We start from the raw sequence: 20987 nt of genomic DNA on the forward strand, positions 1-20987 counted from the left end.
CAAATGATCTAAGGCAAGCCATTCAAACATGTAAACGCCCACCAGCTGGATTATAAAACACATCGTGTTTAGTAAGTATCTTGTACAGCTGTGTACACAGCGTATCCTTTCGGTGTGAGGAATAATACTATCTAATAACCCTGGAAAATGTACCAGAAGTGGTAGTTTCATTTCGAGGAGCAACGGATCCAGCTGACGTAGTAAGTCATTTATTCTTAAGTGCTTTGTTCTAATCGCGATATTGAATAGTGTCTGACTGTAAACCGCAAAAAGACTGTTTAAATATGAATTGCGTGTCTGTGTGTAGGCTAAATGATGAATGAACGGCACAGGCGCGCGCACTGTTGTTTACTACAGTTATACAGCGCGTGTCTGTGCCGTTCATTCACTCTCGCACCTACATTAGTAAACGTTATGTTTACATGAACACATCCAAACTATATTGCTACAGCCTACTAAGATGAGTAAAAATATACTGAAATATGTTGAAATAAAATGTCTGTATAAGCAACAAGCTGCAAATTCACATGTATATACTAATATATCATACACAGTATGTTACAGACTAAATATGAATGTTTAGACAAGATTTTGTGGTTAGTTTTGGATAGATTATAAAGTTTTGACTGTAAAAAAAAGACTACTGTCACATTAAATAGGTAAGCTTTTGTTCACCAATTTCTGCTCATAGTTAAATATACTATAGTATGATGTTTTGTCAAAAATAAAGTAGGTATATTGAATTATCAACTAAGATGTTATTATAGTGTTTGTTCCAATATTCAAACTAATGAATCCTTACCTTTTTTAATACGCATGATAAAATGTATACTTTTTACAAAGCAATACACTTGAAATATTGTTAAAATTGTAATTGTTTTTGTAATTGTAACCTATTTGTAATTGGTTACAATTTCTAATTGTAAAATATGTATATATAGATCATTTCTTTTGTCCTTGCATTCTTTGGGACCCTGTGACACACCATGTGTGAAAGGGCTAATTAATATGCAGCTCATTATGCGGCACATTATCCGGCCTTTGTCTTCTCAGGTGTGAACACGCCTCCACGCATATTGCCTTTCCAAACAAAAGGTGTCTTATAAAATTTAAATCAATATATTGTTTTGTGTAAATGATTAGGCAGGATGATTTTCAGATCATTTTGAAGCAAAAATTCTAGGCAACAACACTCATTAGTCAAAAGTCTTGTGGACACATAATTAGTATGTCTTTTGTGGCCTTATTTCAGACACTTTAAGTTTTAGTTTTTTCAATATCCATGCATAAGCAATATTCTCTCAAAAATACAAACATGTACATACATGTTGCTCACATATTACGGTAGCCCCGTTTGTGCTATATAGAGTGAATTTACACCTTTGCCATTAACATGTTTATAAATAACTGAAAAAAGCACAAATGTCAGAGCATGTCAGAACACCTCAAGGACCCCAAAAAACCCTTAGACCTGAGAGGGTTAACCCTAATTAAACGAATCTGATCAAGCTAATCCAGCCCTTCAGGCTTATTTGAAGGGACTGTGGCCCTCCAGAAGGTGAGTTTGAGAGTTTGGCACTCCTGTTATAGATGTATTTTCAAACTCAATATTTTGGTAACAAATATTTTGGAAATTAAGTCTAGAAGCTGAGCATGGATTATTGAACTTTTAATAAGGAAATTGTTTTGCATTTAATATTACAAATAGCATAATGAGTGAAATTCAACACGATTTTTTGTTTCAAAGACATATGTTATTAATTTACGTCCATAAAACAGTCATAACTGTGATGGAAACAATACTTGAAATTTTAACCAGATTTAACTAGCATTTCTCTCACCTCTAGGTATTGAATTAAGGTTTGAAATAATGTGAATACCAAAACAAAAAATGTTTGGCTCAAAAGGATATCTTCACAATTTAAGTTTTGTGATTTATATAGTTATCAAAGAAATTGTTTCTATCTCTGAGAATATGTTTATGTAGATACCTCTCGCTCTTCCTCTTTTGCTAGTACTAGGATCTCGTCCTCCTCTGGAGCCACGCCCCCTTCCACGGATCGGAGGAGCAGGTATGGACTCTTCATCAGACTCCATAGCAATGTCAGCTAGCTCATCTGATAGGTTGAGGTCATCGCCTCTCATAGTTTCACTACGATCCCTATTAGCTTTTGCACGGATTATAGCCTGAAACAGAATGAATGGCAAATTGAAGGGGTAATTTACTTTTTTGAATGTATGCCAGTGAGCGATGAATGTGAAAAGGAATGAATGACATGTATAGTGAGCAAAAGAGATAAAAAGTGACCTCTTGAACTTCCTCATCCTCTTCTGTTGTGTTTCTCTTTGAGTCTCGAAACTGTCGAATCTAATGACACATGCAGATAAACATGACAGACCATGTAAATCTAAATAAGGCAAGGCAAGGCAAGTTTATTTATATAGCACATTTCATACACAATGGTAATTCAAAGTGCTTTACATAGAAGAAATTAAAATAATCAAAAGAAATCAGAATAATTAAAACAGTTTAGAATAAAAGATAAAATACAGAAATAATCAAATGAAATCAGAATAATTAAAACATAAAATAAAATACAGTACAAACAGTCGGACGAACAGTTGCACAGTGCTCATTCAGTAAATGCACAGTTAACCAGTTTCATTTGGTAAGTGGTACAGGCAATGTTGTCTAAGGGAGTTTCTTTATCTGTGTAGTTTGCTAAACACATTTTCTCAGAAACCAACAGTGGCTGCACATATGCTGGTAAAGAACTAAAACGGCCACCTTTCAATCATTGTGAAATTGGTTGTTCAGCTGAGGTGCTCTTCCTCTTACCTCCTCATCAATCTTCTCCTCTGTGGCTTCCACCCGTCGTTCTCTGAGGAAGCGCTGGGTTTTCTCCAGCTGGTAGTTTATGAGTTCTTCAATAGCATCTCTCTCCTCCTTATCCACAAACTCCTGCACTGCCTTTCCCATGCCTTGCTCCGTCAACAGAGACAACTGCACATTCTACACGTACAGAAACACACACCATTACACACTGAAATATGAATGGTATATGTAAAATATATTAAAAAAAATGATTATACTGTACATATATTACACTCAATATACGCATCCATCAGTTTCTCAAAAACAAAAACGCTTGCAGATTGCACATTACGGAGAGTTACCCCAAGACAACAGCTGGTTTCAGGTTGTAGGGGTAGGGTAACATATTTAGCAGTGTTATTATTCTGTTCATCAAAGTAGATACATTTACATAGACACATTTTTTTAACTCTTTTTTTTAATCTTCTGATTGATGATTTTGAATATATTGTTTACACTAACTTAACTTTTCCACTATGAATGTTACAGTTTTCTTGGTTGGATGCTTTCCTCCCTAATGAGTAATGAGCAATAAAGTCTTACCCACACAACTCAATCTGATTGATTGTTTAAATGAATAATATTTTCCTATCAATTGGAATTTCAAAGATTTACACCACCACTTCCAATTCTAATGACATGGTTATATAAAACCTTTGTTATCCGAACTGGACGGCTACTAGTCCAATTTAACAAACTTATTATTATTAGCGTCCATATAAACACAGCTATTGTTAACCATATGCAAACTAAGAGAAACTTATTCATCCTTCTAAAGATTTACCAATGAGACCTTGCAAATAATAAAAACAATTATACTTTTATTAAACACATTTATTATAAACAAATTATTTTGCACTCATATTATTTATGAATAGGATAAAGATCAATGCACAATATAGCGAAATAAGTCCTGCCTTCTAAATAAAAGAGCCAATTGGCACCCATTGGTAAAGTCATTGGATCACTGCAGCTGCCGTTAGAAGCTCCAGTTGCTATACAAACTGCACATGCGCACTTGGCTGGTCTAGCATGAAAAATATGCTGTTTTTAATGGAATGTGAGTATAAGAAAGAACATTTATGGGACAGTTAATTTCAGATTTTGCTGCCGATTTGAAATATGTAATTTAAATGTGAAATTTCAGTGAGAAAACAGTTTTTGAGATTTCAGGATTTCCCCATTCAAGTAGGACTTGGTCTTGGATGCCCGAAATAGCTGCCCGGGGGTGTTGGCAAATATGGCCGCTGAGTAAATAGACTTGAAATTCCTTGAAAGGGGCATAGTCATAAAGCAATAGAGCTAGTTGAATAAGAGCTTCAAAGAAAGTTATGAGAACCTTTCAAACGAGCTCTATTACTTAAGCATGACAATTCTGTGGAAGGTTAGGAGACGACTGAAGATTTATCTGTATCCTTAACACACACAGACAAACTACAAACCTTCTCAGCTGTCTGGAAGTATTCCTTCACAAGGTCTTCCACTCTCAGCTGTAAGACCTCAGAATTGGGACGAGAGAGGAGTGCTCCAAAATCCAAACCTTCTTCTGCAGAACAAACACAGCATGATTCAAATTGAAATATTAATTAAAACTTTTTCCTGTGCATGTGAAATCATGCAAGATTTTCGATTAAGCCATGAGCAATGATGCACAGTAACATCACTAGAAAAAGTGAAACTCACCCTCATGTCGTTCCAAGCCAATATGACTGACTTTTAAAACAGTTTAAGAAATGTTCTTGTATTAATTGCAATTTTCCATGCAATTACAATTAATGGGGCAAAAAGGACACAAAAGCACTATAAATCTATCTCAGAGGTGTATATATCTTGGCTTTGGCTTGAACACTAGGCTTGAACACTTAACAATTGTGTATTATGCCATTCTCAATTAGTATTAAACTTCTCATTTAATCTACTTAAGGCTAGGCAATATATACTGTTCTACTACTATTCAATTCTCGCCCAGGACAACTGGAAGCTGCTAGGGACTGGAAAATGCTGGCTGATCTTGATCAACGGCTTATTTTTCCACCTGAAATTGCCACCACTAACCTCCGACCAGATATTGTTCTGTGGTCTGGATCAGCACGCATTGTTCAACTGATAGAGTTAACAGTGCCATGGGAGGATGCTGTAGCTGAGGCATATGAGAGGAAGAAACTGCAGTATGCTCATCTAGCTACTGAAGCAGAACAGCTAGGATGGAGAGTCCGGGTTTATCCAGTGGAAGTGGCTTGTCAAGGATTTGTGGCACATTCCACAACCCGGTTCCTCAGGTACCCCTTTTCCACCAAAGCATTTTGAGAGCCGGTTCGGAGCCGGTGCCTACTCGCGAACCAGTTCTTTGTCTTCCCGACAGTTTTCGGGAAAACTGGTTCCAAAGCGGCACCAACTCTTTGCTGGACTAGAACCGTTCTTTTACCACGTCATGCTTACGTCGGGGGCTGGGGGCGGGTTTAGATGTGTTCTAAACATCTTTTCTGACCGCAAAGCCAGGAGAAACATTTGCAGAAACACGATGTAGTCCTTCCAGCTTTTTGTTATTTTTATTTTTTAATTATTAAAAACATTATGTAAGCAAAGACGAAAACAGTCACAATATAGAACAAATAAACGGAAAGAAAAAAAGACAAGACGGTTACATAACTAATCAGAAAAGATGACATATCAAAGGAAAAGATTAAAAGACTTACATATTTCAATTGTTTTTAAAGCCTTCTTGGTACACGAGTTAGAGATAATCCCAAAGTAATGTTGTACTTGCAAGCGTTTCTAGCTAAAACGTATAGCAACGTACACAGTGACGTAACGACGTCGTTCGCTGGGCGCTCTAGTCACTGGAAAAACAAACAGGTTCTGAGAAGGTTCGCAAGTTGAACCAACTCCGAACCAACTTTGAACCAGCACCAGTTCGGATTCAGTGACCAAGAGTTACGACAGCCTTAGTCAAACGGGTTGGCGCGTATGGTCGGGTTGCAGAAAGATTGTGGTTAGGTCACATGTGAACTACGAGGAAGGAGCAACCTCACCAGCAGAAGGGATGTAAAGGTCAGTAAGCTGGGCTGAGTTGAGTGGGGGATGGAGGGAGGTGACTCTGGGACGCCAGAGTCACTGTCGAGCCCTCTTGAGGTGTCGTGGGCTAGTCGACGGAACACTGAGGACGGAAGGTTCCCACTTGAAGACCCTAGAGATGTCCCCTACTCAGCTCAATCCAGACAGTTGTCATGGGGAGACCGCACTGTGGTTGCAGCCGTTGTGTGTGCTGACGCGCAAAATACACTGCAGCTATTAACACCAGACAGAAGGAGATTCACATCACCATATGGAAAGAAGCGTAAATGGATGGAGAAGCATAGGTTACCGTCTTAGTTGGTGCTTATCTTGGCGAAAGCCAAGTACAAATCAGCATGAAGTTTTAACATCCCCTCCAGTGTAATGGAAATCATTATATATATACAGGTCCTTCTCAAAAAATTAGCATATTGTGATAAAGTTCATTATTTTCCATAATGTAATGATAAAAATTAAACTTTCATATATTTTAGATTCATTGCACACCAACTGAAATATTGCAGGTCTTTTATTGTTTTAATACTGATGATTTTGGCATACAGCTCATGAAAACCCAAAATTCCTATCTCAAAATATTAGCATATCATGAAAAGGGTCTCTAAACGAGCTATTAACCGAATCATCTGAATCAACTAATTAACTCTAAACACCTGTAAAAGATTCCTGAGGCTTTTAAAAACTCCCAGCCTGTTTCATTACTCAAAACCGCAATCATGGGTAAGACTGCCGACCTGACTGCTGTCCAGAAGACCATCATTGACACCCTCAAGCAAGAGGGTAAGACACAGAAAGAAATTTCTGAACAAATAGGCTGTTCCCAGAGTGCTCAAGGCACCTCAGTGGGAAGTCTATGGGAAGGAAAAAGTGTGGCAAAAAACGCTGCACAACGAGAAGAGGTGACCGGACCCTGAGGAAGATTGTGGAGAAGGACCGATTCCAGACCTTTGGGGACCTGCGGAAGCAGTGGACTGAGTCTGGAGTAGAAACTTCCAGAGCCACCGTGCACAGGCGTGTGCAGGAAATGGGCTACAGGTGCCGCATTCCCCAGGTCAAGCCACTTTTGAACCAGAAACAGCGGCAGAAGCGCCTGACCTGGGCTACAGAGAAGCAGCACTAGACTTCAGGCATTTTGGCATTTCCTTCTCCCCAGTCTTCCTCCAGACTCTGGCACCTTGATTTCCGAATGACATGCAAAATTTGCTTTCATCCGAAAAAAGTACTTTGGACCACTGAGCAACAGTCCAGTGCTGCTTCTCTGTAGCCCAGGTCAGGCGCTTCTGCCGCCGTTTCCTGTTCAAAAGTGGCTTGACCTGGGGAATGCGGCAATAAGTTGCCGGGAATAAGTTGGATGACCGCTATCTCAGTCGAATGTCACTCAACCGTAGGATGACATCAAGTGACCTACAAAAAGAATGGCAAACGGCAGCTGGGGTGAAGAGCAAGGCGAGGAGAGTTCGAAACAGACTCCTAGGGGCAGGACTGAAGTCGTGCAAAGCCAGAAAAAAAAACTTCATCAATCAGAAGCAAAGAAGAGCCAGGCTAAGCCAGGTTTGCAAAAGACCGTAACGGTTGGACCGAGGACTGGAGTAAGGTCATTTTCTCTGATTTCAGCTTTGTCCAACAGCTGGTCGTCTAATGGTTAGACAGAGACCTGGAGAGGCCTACAAGCCACAGTGTCTCTCGCACCTTTTGTAAAATTTAGAGGATCAGTGATGATCTGGGGTTGCTTCAGAAAGGCTGGAATCGGGCACATTCGTCTTTGTGAAGGTCGCATGAATCAAGCCACGCACAAGGTTGTCCTGGAAGAAAGCTTGCTTCCTTCTGCTCTTACAATCCTTACAATGGAGGATTGTTTTTTCCAGCAGGACAATGATCCAACCCAGCCAGGCCAATCAAGGTGTGGATGGAGGACCACTAGATCAAGACCCTGTCATGGCCAGCCCAATCTCCAGACCTGAACCCATTGAAAAACTCTGGAATGTGATCAAGAGGAAGAGCTGAAATATCTCCGAAGCACTGAAGTTGAGTGACCTTTCTTGTCAACGATGTCTGTGTCCTCCGAGTTGTTTGTGGGCGCTGCATTTTCTTCACTATCACTAATTTTTCTTGCTCCACTCCACTACACTCCTTCAAGCATGTCAGCCTGTCGGCCACTGTGAGCCCGGTCTGCAAAACGCATGCGCAGCATCATAAGCATTATATCGTGCATTTATCGAACTGTTGTTATCGTTTTATCGAGGAAAATGATATCGCGATAATTATCGTTATCGTTTTATCGCTGAGCCCTTGGAATTTTTTCACCAGGAAAGGCATAAAGTCGCCCAACAGCAAACTGGTAAAGAGCATGCCAAGACGCATGAAAGCTGTGATGGGAAATCAGGGTCATTCCACCAAATATTGATTTCTGAGCTCTTCCTAAGTTGAAATATTAGTATTGTGTAGTTTAAAAATTAATATGAACTTGTTTTCTTTGCATTATTTGAGGTTTATTCTGATTTAAGAACAACTTTAAGTGGTCTCTTTATTTTTTCCAGAGCTAATATATATATATATATATATATATATTGCTTAAAATATTATGACCTAATCTAAAGTGAGTACTATTTATGGTTAATAAATTGTTAAAGCATTATCTAACTCTTTACATATGAGCTAATTATTGTCAATTACAGTATGAATGAATGAACAACTCACTATTTGTATATAATTTTTATTAATATATTAAAAATGTAGAGACTACAATACATTAACTATAAACTAATAGTTTGCAAATTATTTGTAAGTACTTTATTACTGTATACTTCTTATAAAGTGTTAACGATGTGTGTGACTTGCCTTTAATGTTGTCTTTGGCCTCTCTGTGTCTGATGAAATGCAAGATGTCTTTGGGATTTGCCACTCGATCTACAAATTTCTGACTAAAGCGCATAGTGTTAAAGACTTCAAAACCCCCACTATAATCCACCTGGAGAGAGAGAGGCACATGAAAGAGAAAGATGCATTGCATTTCGCCCAGTATTTCATGAACATGACAAACAGTAACTCCAGAAACCGAGAGGGTGTGTGACTGATACATACTCGTAGTCTGATGAGAGGTTTCTCAGGAGTAAGGGGATTTCCAAGTCTCTCTCTCTCTGCCTCTTCAAGCATCTCTTCAACCTAAAAGCAATGTCCAGTAATAAAAAAAAGCAATGTCCAGTTATTCCTGTGTGAACTTTTACACTCACTGTTCTTCAACAGTGGAATACTCTTCAAATAGAGGGAAAATAGCAGTCTCTTGCTAAACTTGCTAAGGTAAAAGGTGTCTGCTAAATGAAAATGTCATGCTGCTAACCCTTTAAAATTAACCTAAAAGCAAAATTCATAAGTAGGCTTTGATGTGTAACCTTGGTAAAACAATATTTTTGCTGTTCAGTTCTGCATCATTGTCAATCACATTGAGAACGACAATCCTTATCAATTCCCGATGGACACAATCAAGTAATTTCACTTAAAAGTACATCACAATAGGAAGAAAAATGTTGCAGATTTTTTTAGTTGCTTTGGATAAATGTGTCTCCTAAATGTAAATTTCGACATAATTTCTCAGTATTGATACTAACAAATTTCCCTTTTTCTTTCTGTTTTACTACAAAGTACAGTTATCAACTATAGATTTTCATGAAGTTCCTGAATACATCAGTTGCCCGTGTGAGTCTGTGGCCATCTGTACCTTCTCCTGGCAGTAAGCCATGACTTTGAGCATGACGTTGGGTTGCTCTGGGCTGAAAAGATCAGGGTGATCTGAGAGTGTTACATCCTGAATGAAGAACTGCCTGACGGTCTGTAAAGGAATTTTCTGAAGATTCATTTTTTTCCCTTTCACTCTCAACAACCCAATGTGCCTGTGGAAAACCCAGAGATAACAAAAAAAAATATCACGCATTCCAATATACTTAAACTTGAAATACACTGAAATAAACTGACACATTCAGGACCAATAAAACGGCATTAAAGTACCATACAAGTACACTCCAATGCTGTTCTCAAATTTTGTTATCTATTCAGCATTTACAAACTGGAGCATGTGCCAAGTGAGAATTAATGCCACCAACGGAACTTATTAAATCTGAATGCGGACATATGATTTCTGACATTGGTGGATTAGTTACTTTTGATAACTAATAGAATTTAGGTCCGTTCCACTCCTAAAGTTATCATATTAATTCAGAAGACTTTCAATTTATTACAAAAGTTATAGACTATTAGTATGGTCTTTAAAGTGTCATTATATGGAAAGCGTTGAGTGTAGATTCGTAAATTCTTTTTTGCTCTACAAAAAAGTAAGAAACTATTTCTTTTAATCAAAAAGAAAACAGGTCAAAATTACATGTTCATAAATTGCATTCATGACATAAGGAAATTTCTAAAGGAGGCTGGCATGCACAGCATTATGTGCTGTCGCACACACCAAAAATACTACTTGAATTTCACTAAATGTTGCTTTGATGGTCATTAATGCAGCGAATCCATGATACATCTAAAGGCATCAAGTGAAGCTGTGCAGCGTGGAAACAAGTTGATTGTAATGACAGAACGGCACTGTCTGCCTCTAGGTGAAGTTTGCAATTACTTTAATCAAAATGATCAACATATCGTATGCAAACTTTGCCAGGTGAAACTGCATTCATGACTGTAGGTAGGCAGGCAGGCACAGATGTACTCCAGAGTGAGCAGAGAAGACCATCAGATAGTGAAAAAAGAAAAGTTGATGAAAACGATTACGCTGATTGCGTAAATTATTAGATATTAGTCACGCTGATGTTCCCCAATGATGGCTCATGGGCATGCTGAAAATCCCACAATTGGGACAGATATTTTTGTAAAATTGACTGAGACCAAAAAAAAAATGGTGTTCTGCACCAATCTTCCCTCTAAGCTGTGCGCGTGCGCGGCCGTGCACTTCTGATGCTGAGGCCGTGCACTTCTGAAGCCGCGGCCGCGCAGAAAAGATTAAAATGTCACGCAGAGGACTGACGCGAAATGTGTGGGGAAATGGGGGGGGTTTCAGGCATGGTTAGATTACTATAAAAGAGTTCACATATTCACTTTTCTTGAAAATATTTAGCTATTCGATCTATTTAAATGCTTCAGTTTGTTTTCATATTATAATAATATGTAAACAAATTGAAGCATTTAAACTGATATATTATATCACTTCAAATACTTCAATTTGTTTTTTAAATATTATATTAGGCCTATATTTTATTATATTATAAGCCTAAATAAAGAATCGCAGGGGCTCATTGCCATTAAAAACTTTGAAACCCCCTGCTAAAGAAAATATTGGAAATTCATAAGAAATAAACAATCATTTAACTTTGATGGTTTAATGCTTCCTGTACACAATTAATTGACTGTACAAAAACACTTTATGTTTTTCCCAAACCATCTCAGTGTAACAGCTTACTTTTCTTTCATACTATATTCTATTATTGTAAAGAATTGAACTGTCCTGCAGAAGATTTTGTAAATTATTTTTCATAGTATTTCTTGGTAAAGACTGTACAGTTGACAGCACTGTTAAAAAAATATCAGGTAACCTAAAATGTGCTACATTTAGTGACTTCTTAATTAACTGCTTGTTTTTCAAAAATATGATTTAATACCAATAAGTTACATCAAGGGTCAAATAAAATAGAAATGCCACATTCAAGTTAAAAGTTACAACTGAATGTTGAAACCATTGTGTTTCTACGTATGTTGTACAGGTCAGGTATAAAGAATATTTTTGCTCAGGTGGCGAAATATGTCCGCCCAATTAGGGATGCACCGATCCGATACTCAGCATCGGTATCGGCTCCGATACTGCCATTTTTGCCGGATCGGGTATCGGTCAGATGAGGCCGATCCAAATCCGATATTGTGCGTCTACTATTCTGTGTTATAGTTAACCCACAAAAGGCACAAAAACATTATAAAGCACCATAAAGTTTTCGTGCACTATCTTATAAGTGTTCTGAAGCCATTATGTAGTATAATGTGAGATATAAATTCATATTTAAGTCATTAAATTCAAGATCACGTAAACTTTTTCCCTCTGCTGCGGCTGTCAATCATTCTCCATTCAGCATCAAACAGCGCGTCACGTTCGGGTACGACAGTCAACATGATGAAACTCTCTCCAAGATGATTCAATGTTAATATTATTATACTTGATCTGTAGATAAAGGTCTATGGTTTCGCATAAAACAACTTTATATTGCTGGACTTTATTGCTGTAACTAAATCATGTTACTTTCTACCGTGTGTCTGTTAGATCACAACACTGGAGTCAGAGCACTATCATTGTTCTTCACGCGCACAGTAACTGATATTTAAAACTGTTAAAAGAAAAGGCTCAATAAACTATTGCATAGAGATAGATACTGTGTAATACACTACGCATCAATATGTCTTTCCTTTGTGCTTTGAACTTTTCAATGCGGACTCGACGCGCTGCGCGCTGTGACTCTGTGTTGCTTCAAGCGCATCATTCTGCGCTCGGGATGTGCATAAGCGCTTTGTGCCGCACTGTACTGGAGCCTTTTGTGCAATGAAGGATTATTAATAGCCTTTCTTGTTCTGTCCTATCTATCATATGTTGCTGCCTCATTAAACAGCTGTGCTATACATTTAAAACATGTCTCAAATTACATAGCCTAGGCTTCTATAAAAAAATATCTTTTTGATTTTTGTTATCTTGTTTTTCATGAATGTATTTTACAACAATATAAAGAGCAATGTGTAACGTTTTACAAGATTTAGTGTTACACTTATTGTCTCTGACTTTTTCCCCACTAAATGTTTTTTTTTTTCACTAAATGTTCAGATTTTATACAATTATTGTGCACTCGATATATTTCTAGACTAGATTTTACTGCTGAACTATCCACTGATCTAGTTTATAATAGCATTTTTGTCATATATTATGATCATATATTTTTTGGATTTGTTGTTTTTCTTTATAATGAAGTTGTCTGTATTAAGTAGATGGTGTTTAACTCACAACAGAGTGATTATCAGTTTAACACACAGTTATTGAAATTCTACTTGATTTAAAAAAAAAACTGTGCTGGTATCGGATTGGTATCGGTATCGGCCGATACTCAGAATTTTGGGATCGGATCGGATCGGTTTTGAAAAAGCGGTATCGTTGCATCCCTACGCCCAATAGAAAAAAGTTTTGCTCAGCAAGAAAAAAAATTAGAGGGAACATTGTTCTGCACGCTCTGTAAAACTGAAATGGCATAGCCCTACCAGAGCAGCACAACTTCTATGCAAGAGCATCTGAAACTGACCAACTGACCATTCTGAATCATTCAATAGCAGAAGAACTGTGTACTGTATGTGTATATGAGTGCAGGCACACAAACTTTTTAACTGCTTCTCCTGGTGACAGTGAGGTAATGACGGAGCTGCCAGGCTGTGTGACGTAGAAGAGCTGTTGTTCGTTACGGACTGGAGCAATTTTACACTCATGCTCATGACCCCACACCACCAAATCCAGGAAATCATCCAAAAACTGTTCCGGGATGTAGTTAGTCGCCCCATGCTTACTCCTGCAAAAATACACAATTATTTTTTTTTTCAAATTGATTAAATTAGGCATTTGTACTCAGATTGCTCCACTGTTCAAATGTAGCAAGTTTTGACGATTGTACAGAAAATAGTTGTGCATATTTTGGCATCATTAACGGGTTAAAATCGGGTAACAATCGAAAAATATATATATTTTTTTTTCAACATGTCTTTACTGACCTTTAAAAAAACACTAGAATAATTAAAAATGCTTTTTGTCATTTTGAAAAAAAGGAAAGAACATGATTTACACGTAAAAAATAATTTTTACGTGGCAAATAGGCCTTAGTGACTTTTCTCTTTCTTTCTCTCTCCAGGGGTCTCATTTATAAAACTGTGTGTAGGATCCTTACTAAAAGTGTACGTGCGCCCGAAAGCCAAAAATTGTGTACGCCAAAAATATTCAGTAATTCAGTATATATCATCAATATTTTTGATGATATTCATAATTAGAATATCATCAAAAAGTTGATTTATTTCAGTAATTCCATTCAAAAAGTGAAACTTGGATATTATATTCATTCATTACACACATACTGATATATTTCAAATGTTTATTTCAATTAATTGTGATTAAAACTGACAACTAATGAAAATCCCAAATTCAGTATCTCCGAAAATTAGAATATTACTTATACTTATACCAATACAATAAAAGGATTTTTAGAAATCTTGGCCAACTGAAAAGTATGAATATGAAAAGTATGAGCATGTACAGCACTCAATACTTTGTTGGGGCATCTTTTGCAGCGATTTTTGTGTGAGCATATCAGTGAACACCCCAGACCACTCGGTGAATTTCACGTCTTTGTAAACTAAAGTTTAATGCGTTTTATGAATGATTCTTCCAGTGCTCCTATGAAACCATTGTCGAGATGGGAGGGTGCTAATACAGAAACCGAAAATTCTCGGGACAGCAGCATTTGTCCAAATTCCAATCTCAACTGTTCCATTTCATCAGAAACGATCTTAAGACAGGGCTTTAAGTGTAAAATACCGAACTTGTCCTTTAACTCATTAACATTGACAGCCCTACTATACAAATGCTACTGCAGTCAGCTTCACTAAACGGCCCAACTATGGAGCTAGAAATGTGTCTTTATTACTTGCGAGAAAATAAATGATCTGAGAGAAAAAAAACAGTTTGAGAGAAAAAGTTATCACACTGATAGCAAAAAAGCATTTCATGAGAGAAAAAAGAATATTTGAGAGAAAAAGTGTTCATACCAATAGCAAAAAATAATATTTGAGACTAAAAAAAGTTTTGAGAGAAAGTATATTCTTATAGAACATAAAAAAATATAAATTTGATATTTGTAAAATTATTTCTGAGAAAAAAAATCTCTCTCAAAATACTTGGAAAAAAAATCTCAAATATATATTTTTTGCTATCAGTGTGAAAAAATTTTCTCAAAAAAAAAGTGTTTCTTCTCACTTCTTTGCTCTCGATGCAATTTTTTGCTCTCGTGTCAGGATTTTGCTTTAGCTGTGAAAATTGTGTCATGGGCGGGGCCACGTTCTTTTTTTCCTATTGGAACGTTCCGATTGGCCACTCGGGTGAGCATCATCTTGTCTTGGGAGTCGAACTGAATCATTACACCATTATTCGCGTTCGGTTCACCTAGATAGATGCCTCCTCTGCCTTAGAGTTTAGATTCTCTGCCCGAGCCCGAGTAATGCTGTAATGCAGTGTAATGCATTGTAATGCGGGCTGTAATGCACCCCAGAGCGCGGGCTGTAATGGACTCACTCTGTGTGTGCGGGTACGGGAGAATAAAACGATTCGTGGGACTACCGCAAACAAGAAATATCTATGAATAAAACATAACAACGAATACATTTTTATTCATCCGTTGCAGAAAAGCAACAAGATCAACTACAACAAAATACAAATTATTTACAGGCCAGAGTTTTGTTTATAACATGTTTGCAGCGTTGAGCGATGTAGCCAATCCCAGACATGTGTGTTGATATCTTGAACGCAATTGCCAATCAGAAGCATTTAAGATAGACTCCCCTCACTGCTCAAAACTGACTTTTTGTTCAGAGCTGAATTCTGTATGCTGGCAAATCCTCTAATTATAACAAACAAACTGTATTTATTATGAAAGATTCATTGTGCAGTCAGCTTCATTGATAATAACAGAGATATGTCAGATTGCGATGAACTGATGACAGCTTTAGGAATTTTTAAGGGAGCGCACTTTGCGTGCATTCAGTCACGCCAAACCATGCACGTAGTAGCCTGCTTGCATTTATGTTATAACAGTGGTTTGTGTGTTAATGCTTTAATAACACATAATTTATCAGGAGCATTTATGCTGATGTGTATGATGGTGACATGTAGGCTAACTTGAAAGTATTTGGAGGTGAATAACAGAGGAGGAGGAGGAGGAAGAGGAGGAAAAGGTAACTTAGAAAGTAGTTGAGAACGTCAGTTATAACGACCCACGTATTAAAATTGTCGGGTTTAAATCGGGCTCGGGCTCATAATTATAATTAATGTGTCGGGCCGGGCTCGGACACAAAGTGCACGGGCTCGGGTAGGGTCGGGCTTGATTTTTTGGGCCCGATCTAAGCTCTAAGTTGAGCACGGACACTCCAATGTTTGGGTAAGATGATGACACACACAACTGGATGTTAGCTGGCTGAGCAAGTTCAGCATCACTGAAGATTAAACATTAAAAATAGCACTCATATTCATGATTGAATATGTATTATATTATTAGCTTGCTAATCGCTAGTAAAGCTAATTATTAATTAGCCATCATGCTAGGTAAACTTGCATGAGTGCTATTTTTTAATGTTTAATCTTCAGTGATGCTGAACTTGCTCAGCCAGCTACCCATCGAGTTGTGTGTGTCATCATCTTACCCAAACATTGGAGTGTCCGTGCTCAACTAAGGCAGAGACGGCATCTATCTAGGTGAACCGAACGCGAACAATGGTGTAATGATTCAGTTCGACTCCCAAGACAAGATGAGGCTCACCCGACTGGCCAATTGGAACGTTCCAATAGGAAAAAATAAAATGTGGCCCCGCCCATGACAATTTTCACAGCTAAAGCAAAATCCTGACACGAGAGCAAAAAATTGCATCGAGAGCATAGAAAAGCGTTTTGAGAGAAACACTTTTTTTTTAAAGAGAAAATATTTTCACCCTGATAGCAAAAAATATATATTTGAGATTTTTTTCAAAGTATTTTTTGAGAAATTTTTTTCTCAGAAATAATTTAAAAAAATTCAAATTTATATTTTATGTTCTATGAGAAAATACTTTCTCTCAAAACTTTTTTAGTCTCAAATATTATTTTTTGCTATTGGTATGAAAACTTTTTCTCTCAAATATTCTTTTTTCTCCCATGAAATGCTTTTTTGCAATAAGTGTGATAACTTTTTCTCTCAAAATGTTTTTTTTCTCTCAGATCATTTATTTTCTCGCATGTAATAAAGACACATTTCTAGCTCCATACCCAACGCGCTCGCTAGAGCGGTCATTTAAGAAGGGATGCATGTTTGCTTCAAGTGATGGGCTAGAGTTAAAATATATTTGTATTATCTTGCTGTTTTTATAATTTTATTTAAATTTTCGGTCAAAAAAAGGACCAAAAAGCCACTTAACTCCAGCTCACCATCGGTGCCGCCAAACTGCTCGGTCTACAAAATGTTTGTACGCATGGGTCAGAGTTTGCTTGCAGGTGCACAAATAATCCCGTCAAGTTTCTTTTGTTAAATCACAACTTATGTTGTGATTTAAAAAAAAATCACCTTTCAGGGCCTGTTTTGTGCGTACGCAAACGTTGAGGCCCCAATGAGGCCCCAGCTGTGCACGATTGTGTGTGTGTGTGTGTGTGTATATGTGTGTGTGTGTGTGTGTGTGTGTGTGTGTGTGTGTGTCTGTGTGTGAGAGAGAGAGATTAAGGACATTTTTCTCTAAGCCCCAGAGTGCAAGGGAAAAGACTTATCAGTTAACTGTCTAAAACAAAACTTCATCCGCTGAAAATAACCACTATTAACCAAGTAATATGTATTGTTTTGAACAATTATTGGGGTAAACAAAATGATACGATTGTTTCTCAGTTAACCGTCTATATCTCCAGCTGAAAATACACAGGTCAATTGCACATTATGGACCATGTAAATATATTGTAGATGCTCAGTGTGATAACCTGCTGACTTCTAAATAATCTAACTACGTGATGTAAATTACGTTAATGACGTAATTTCAAGTGCTTCAGTAATTTATTGCCGTTAAATTATTTTAACACGTTAAGGATTTTGAATTTATCGCATGTGTTAACTCATTAACATTGACAGCCCTACTATACAAATAAAATCAACTTAAAATTGACTGGCATCTATAGATGGAGTTAGATGTTATTTGCATTCTCAGAATGTCCTGTTGTCTTCTTGTATGAAGTTTCATGGACTTTGTTTTTCGAAGATATAGATGAGCCCCCAGAAAATTAGCCAATACGATTTGAAAGTTATAAGTAAAAGAGGTTAATATACGTATAAGTATAAGAAGATGTAAATATGAATATTATAGCACCACCTATTCTCAGATAGAGATATGGGACCATTCCACCATGTCTGCGCTCGCTAAGATGTTCTGCTTTTATGCCTTAAATAACTAATAATCATACTTAAAAAGAGAATGTAAAACACAAATGGGTTCCCGAACCTGTTTTGATGGATGACAAATAAATTGAACCAGCCATCTTCATCCTCTCGTGGCCGAAGCATTGTCACCTGGTTATTGACGAACATCCGGTAGAGTCTCTCATCTGGAATGGAACCTGAAAGTACAATGCACTTCATTCTTCATAATGTCCTCCAAAATTTTTATAACCTTTTTTAAGGTCAAAATAATAGCTAAGAAATGTAGAAAATCACACAACCATACCCATAAAATATTCCTACAGGGATCTAGAGTGTGATAATTTGCTTGCGAATAGAACTGTCTAAATGTAGAAAATTATTTTCTGGTAAGTGAAACTTCTGACACCCCATCAAAACTAACGTATACATTGGACAAATAAAAAAATGGCATGGCAATTGCATAAAACCCCACTGGTTATTCTGTGTCATGCAACTTAACATCATGACACAAGCATCGGTGAGGTATGAGGTTACTGAAAATGCGCCATATTTGGGTTGGGATTTTTTGAACAATGATTCAACCTGATTTGACTGTGAATAAACACTTGAATTTTATTGTGTCATTTAAGGAGACTATTAAATCAGGCTTGTTCCATCATCCATCACGTTAGATGATAAATTTTTAAGTCGTCATTAAGCTTTGTTTGTGACCGGCTCTGTGACTTGCACTGTGACTCTGTTCATCTTCGGAACACAAATTAAGTTTTTTCTGATTAAATCTGAGAGCTGGATCACTCCTCCATAGGCTTCTAAGGGATTGAAACTTGCCAGCCCTGAAAAGTTATTAAAGACATTGTTAAATAGTCCAAGTGACTACAGTGGCTCAATCTTAAGTTTATCAAACAACAAGAATTCTTTTTGTGCGCAAAAACAAACAAAAATAACGACTTTATTTCAACTATTAATTTCCTTCTCTGTGGGCCTCGAGTCAGTTTACTAGTTTAACAGCGTAAGCTTCTGTGTTGTACGTCACACGCATCACACACATGACCAGCGTCGGCCAATATTTCTTACCACTTTCTAAACTATGGAGAATAAACACGTAGGCTCACTATTGGCCGACGCTGGTCATGTGTGTGATGCGTGTGACGTACAACAACAGAAGCTTACGCTATCACACTACGTTAACTGACTAGAGACCCACAGAGAAGGAAATGAATAGTTGAAATAAAGTCGTTATTTTTGTATTTTTTGCGCACAAAAAGTATTCTCGTCGCTTAGATTGAGCCACTGTAGTCACTTGGACTATTTTAACGATGTCTTTAATAACTTTTCGGGGCCGGCAAGTTTCAATCCCTTAGAAGCCTATGGAGGAGTGATCCAGCTCCCAGATTTCATCAAAAATATCTTAATTTGTGTTCTGAAGATGAACAAAGGTCTTACCAGGTTGGAACAACATGAAGGTGAGCAATTACTAACAGAATTTTCATTTTTGGGTTAACTATCCCTTTAAGTAGCGAGCAACTAGTATTAGACTCCTTTATTAGACTGTGCAAACTATAAATGCGTTTCAATGGATTCAGCACATCTTGAAGTTGTACGTTTTTGTTGGATCTGGTAAGTTTAATCAGGATGTTCTTATCCAGTATGTGTCTAGAAGCAGTCCTGGCTAGTGCAGCTGTATTTAAGGGGTTTTAAAGATTTCAACACTGATTCCTTTACTCTGTCCACTCCACGCAGTCGTCACCAGCAAAAAAAATCCCTCTCTACAAATGCCTTGTTTATATCTTTTCCTGCTCTAGCTGCAACATGACAGCTGTGCAAATAGATTTTAAAAATGGCAATCACATATTCTAGTATCAAATTTCTTATTGTGGTAATGTAATTTCAGGGAAGAAATAAAATAATAAAATACGAGAAACTTTATGCTACCTTTATAGCCTTTTTGGAGCTGGAATCAAATGACTTTTATTGCATGGACAAAAACAGCTAAAACATTTCTTCTCATATCTTCTTTTGTGTTCTGCAGAAGAAAGTCATAAGAGTTTGCAACAACATGAGATAAATGATGATAGAATTTTCATTGTTGATGAATTATTGAAGTGCATTATGTGCAGTGCACCAACGTCCAAAACACCTCATTTGCTGGCATAACTACTTCAAGTGGACGGAGCCCCAGCACTTAAAATGGTCTCAACTTCCGGTGAAAGCCCAGTGTCCCTCAGTTGGTACCCATCTGGGGCCAAACATGAAGGTTCCACAGGTCGGGCCGAGGATTAAATATCGTCCCCTGAGCTTGAGACAGAAGGTACCTCCTTCTCCGGTATCGCCCAGGGCAAACCGTCGAGGAGAGATATTATCTTTGAGAACCATACTCTGTTCGGCCTTTGTGGCGATAAGAGGCAAGACCCTTGTTTGCGTAGAGGAAACGCATACAGGTGCATTTTGGGCCATGTCTGTGCCATCGCGTCCAGACCCAGAGGGGCTGGGTGACTCAGAGAGATGTAGAGGGGAAATTACGCTGTCTGTTGGGAGGCGAAGAGGTCCACCTCTGCTTCGTAAAATCTTGACCATATCTGTTTCACTACCTTGGGGTGGAGTTTCCACTCTACCCGTCGGTAGTTTCAGTCTGCACAGTAGATCTGCTTCCACATTCAGGTGTCCAGGAATGTATACTGCTCTGAGTGATAGGAACTTCTCCTGAATCCAGAGAAAGATCTACCTCGCTATCTTGTTCAGATTGAACAAATGCAGACCTCCATGGTGATTTATGTAAGAGACTGCTGCTGTGTTGTCCACCCGCACTATGACATGACAGCTTCTCAACTGATGGAGGA

The 20987-nt window shown here is 37.7% G+C and overlaps 1 protein-coding gene across 3 annotated transcripts in view; it reads right to left on the reverse strand.

The window, feature by feature from the left end:
• The window catches only part of mre11a (MRE11 homolog A, double strand break repair nuclease), a 42675-nt gene that overhangs the window by 14221 nt on the left and 7467 nt on the right, over window positions 1–20987 (reverse strand). For 2 of the 3 annotated variants that reach the window (XM_077207602.1, XM_077207604.1), the window contains exons 7-15: window positions 18233–18347; window positions 13345–13530; window positions 9663–9834; window positions 9029–9109; window positions 8786–8915; window positions 4318–4421; window positions 2840–3013; window positions 2309–2368; window positions 1992–2187 (exon numbers count right to left, since the gene is read on the reverse strand). In XM_077207602.1, the coding sequence (XP_077063717.1) occupies window positions 1992–2187; window positions 2309–2368; window positions 2840–3013; window positions 4318–4421; window positions 8786–8915; window positions 9029–9109; window positions 9663–9834; window positions 13345–13530; window positions 18233–18347 (1218 nt within the window). The remainder of the gene's footprint in view (window positions 1–1991; window positions 2188–2308; window positions 2369–2839; window positions 3014–4317; window positions 4422–8785; window positions 8916–9028; window positions 9110–9662; window positions 9835–13344; window positions 13531–18232; window positions 18348–20987) is intronic. The other variant, XM_077207605.1, reaches the window with a different exon arrangement.

Source organism: Siphateles boraxobius, unplaced genomic scaffold (assembly GCF_051911475.1).
Source record: "Siphateles boraxobius isolate OS27281-9 unplaced genomic scaffold, OSU_SipBor_1 6, whole genome shotgun sequence".
Taxonomy (NCBI): domain Eukaryota; kingdom Metazoa; phylum Chordata; class Actinopteri; order Cypriniformes; family Leuciscidae; genus Siphateles; species Siphateles boraxobius.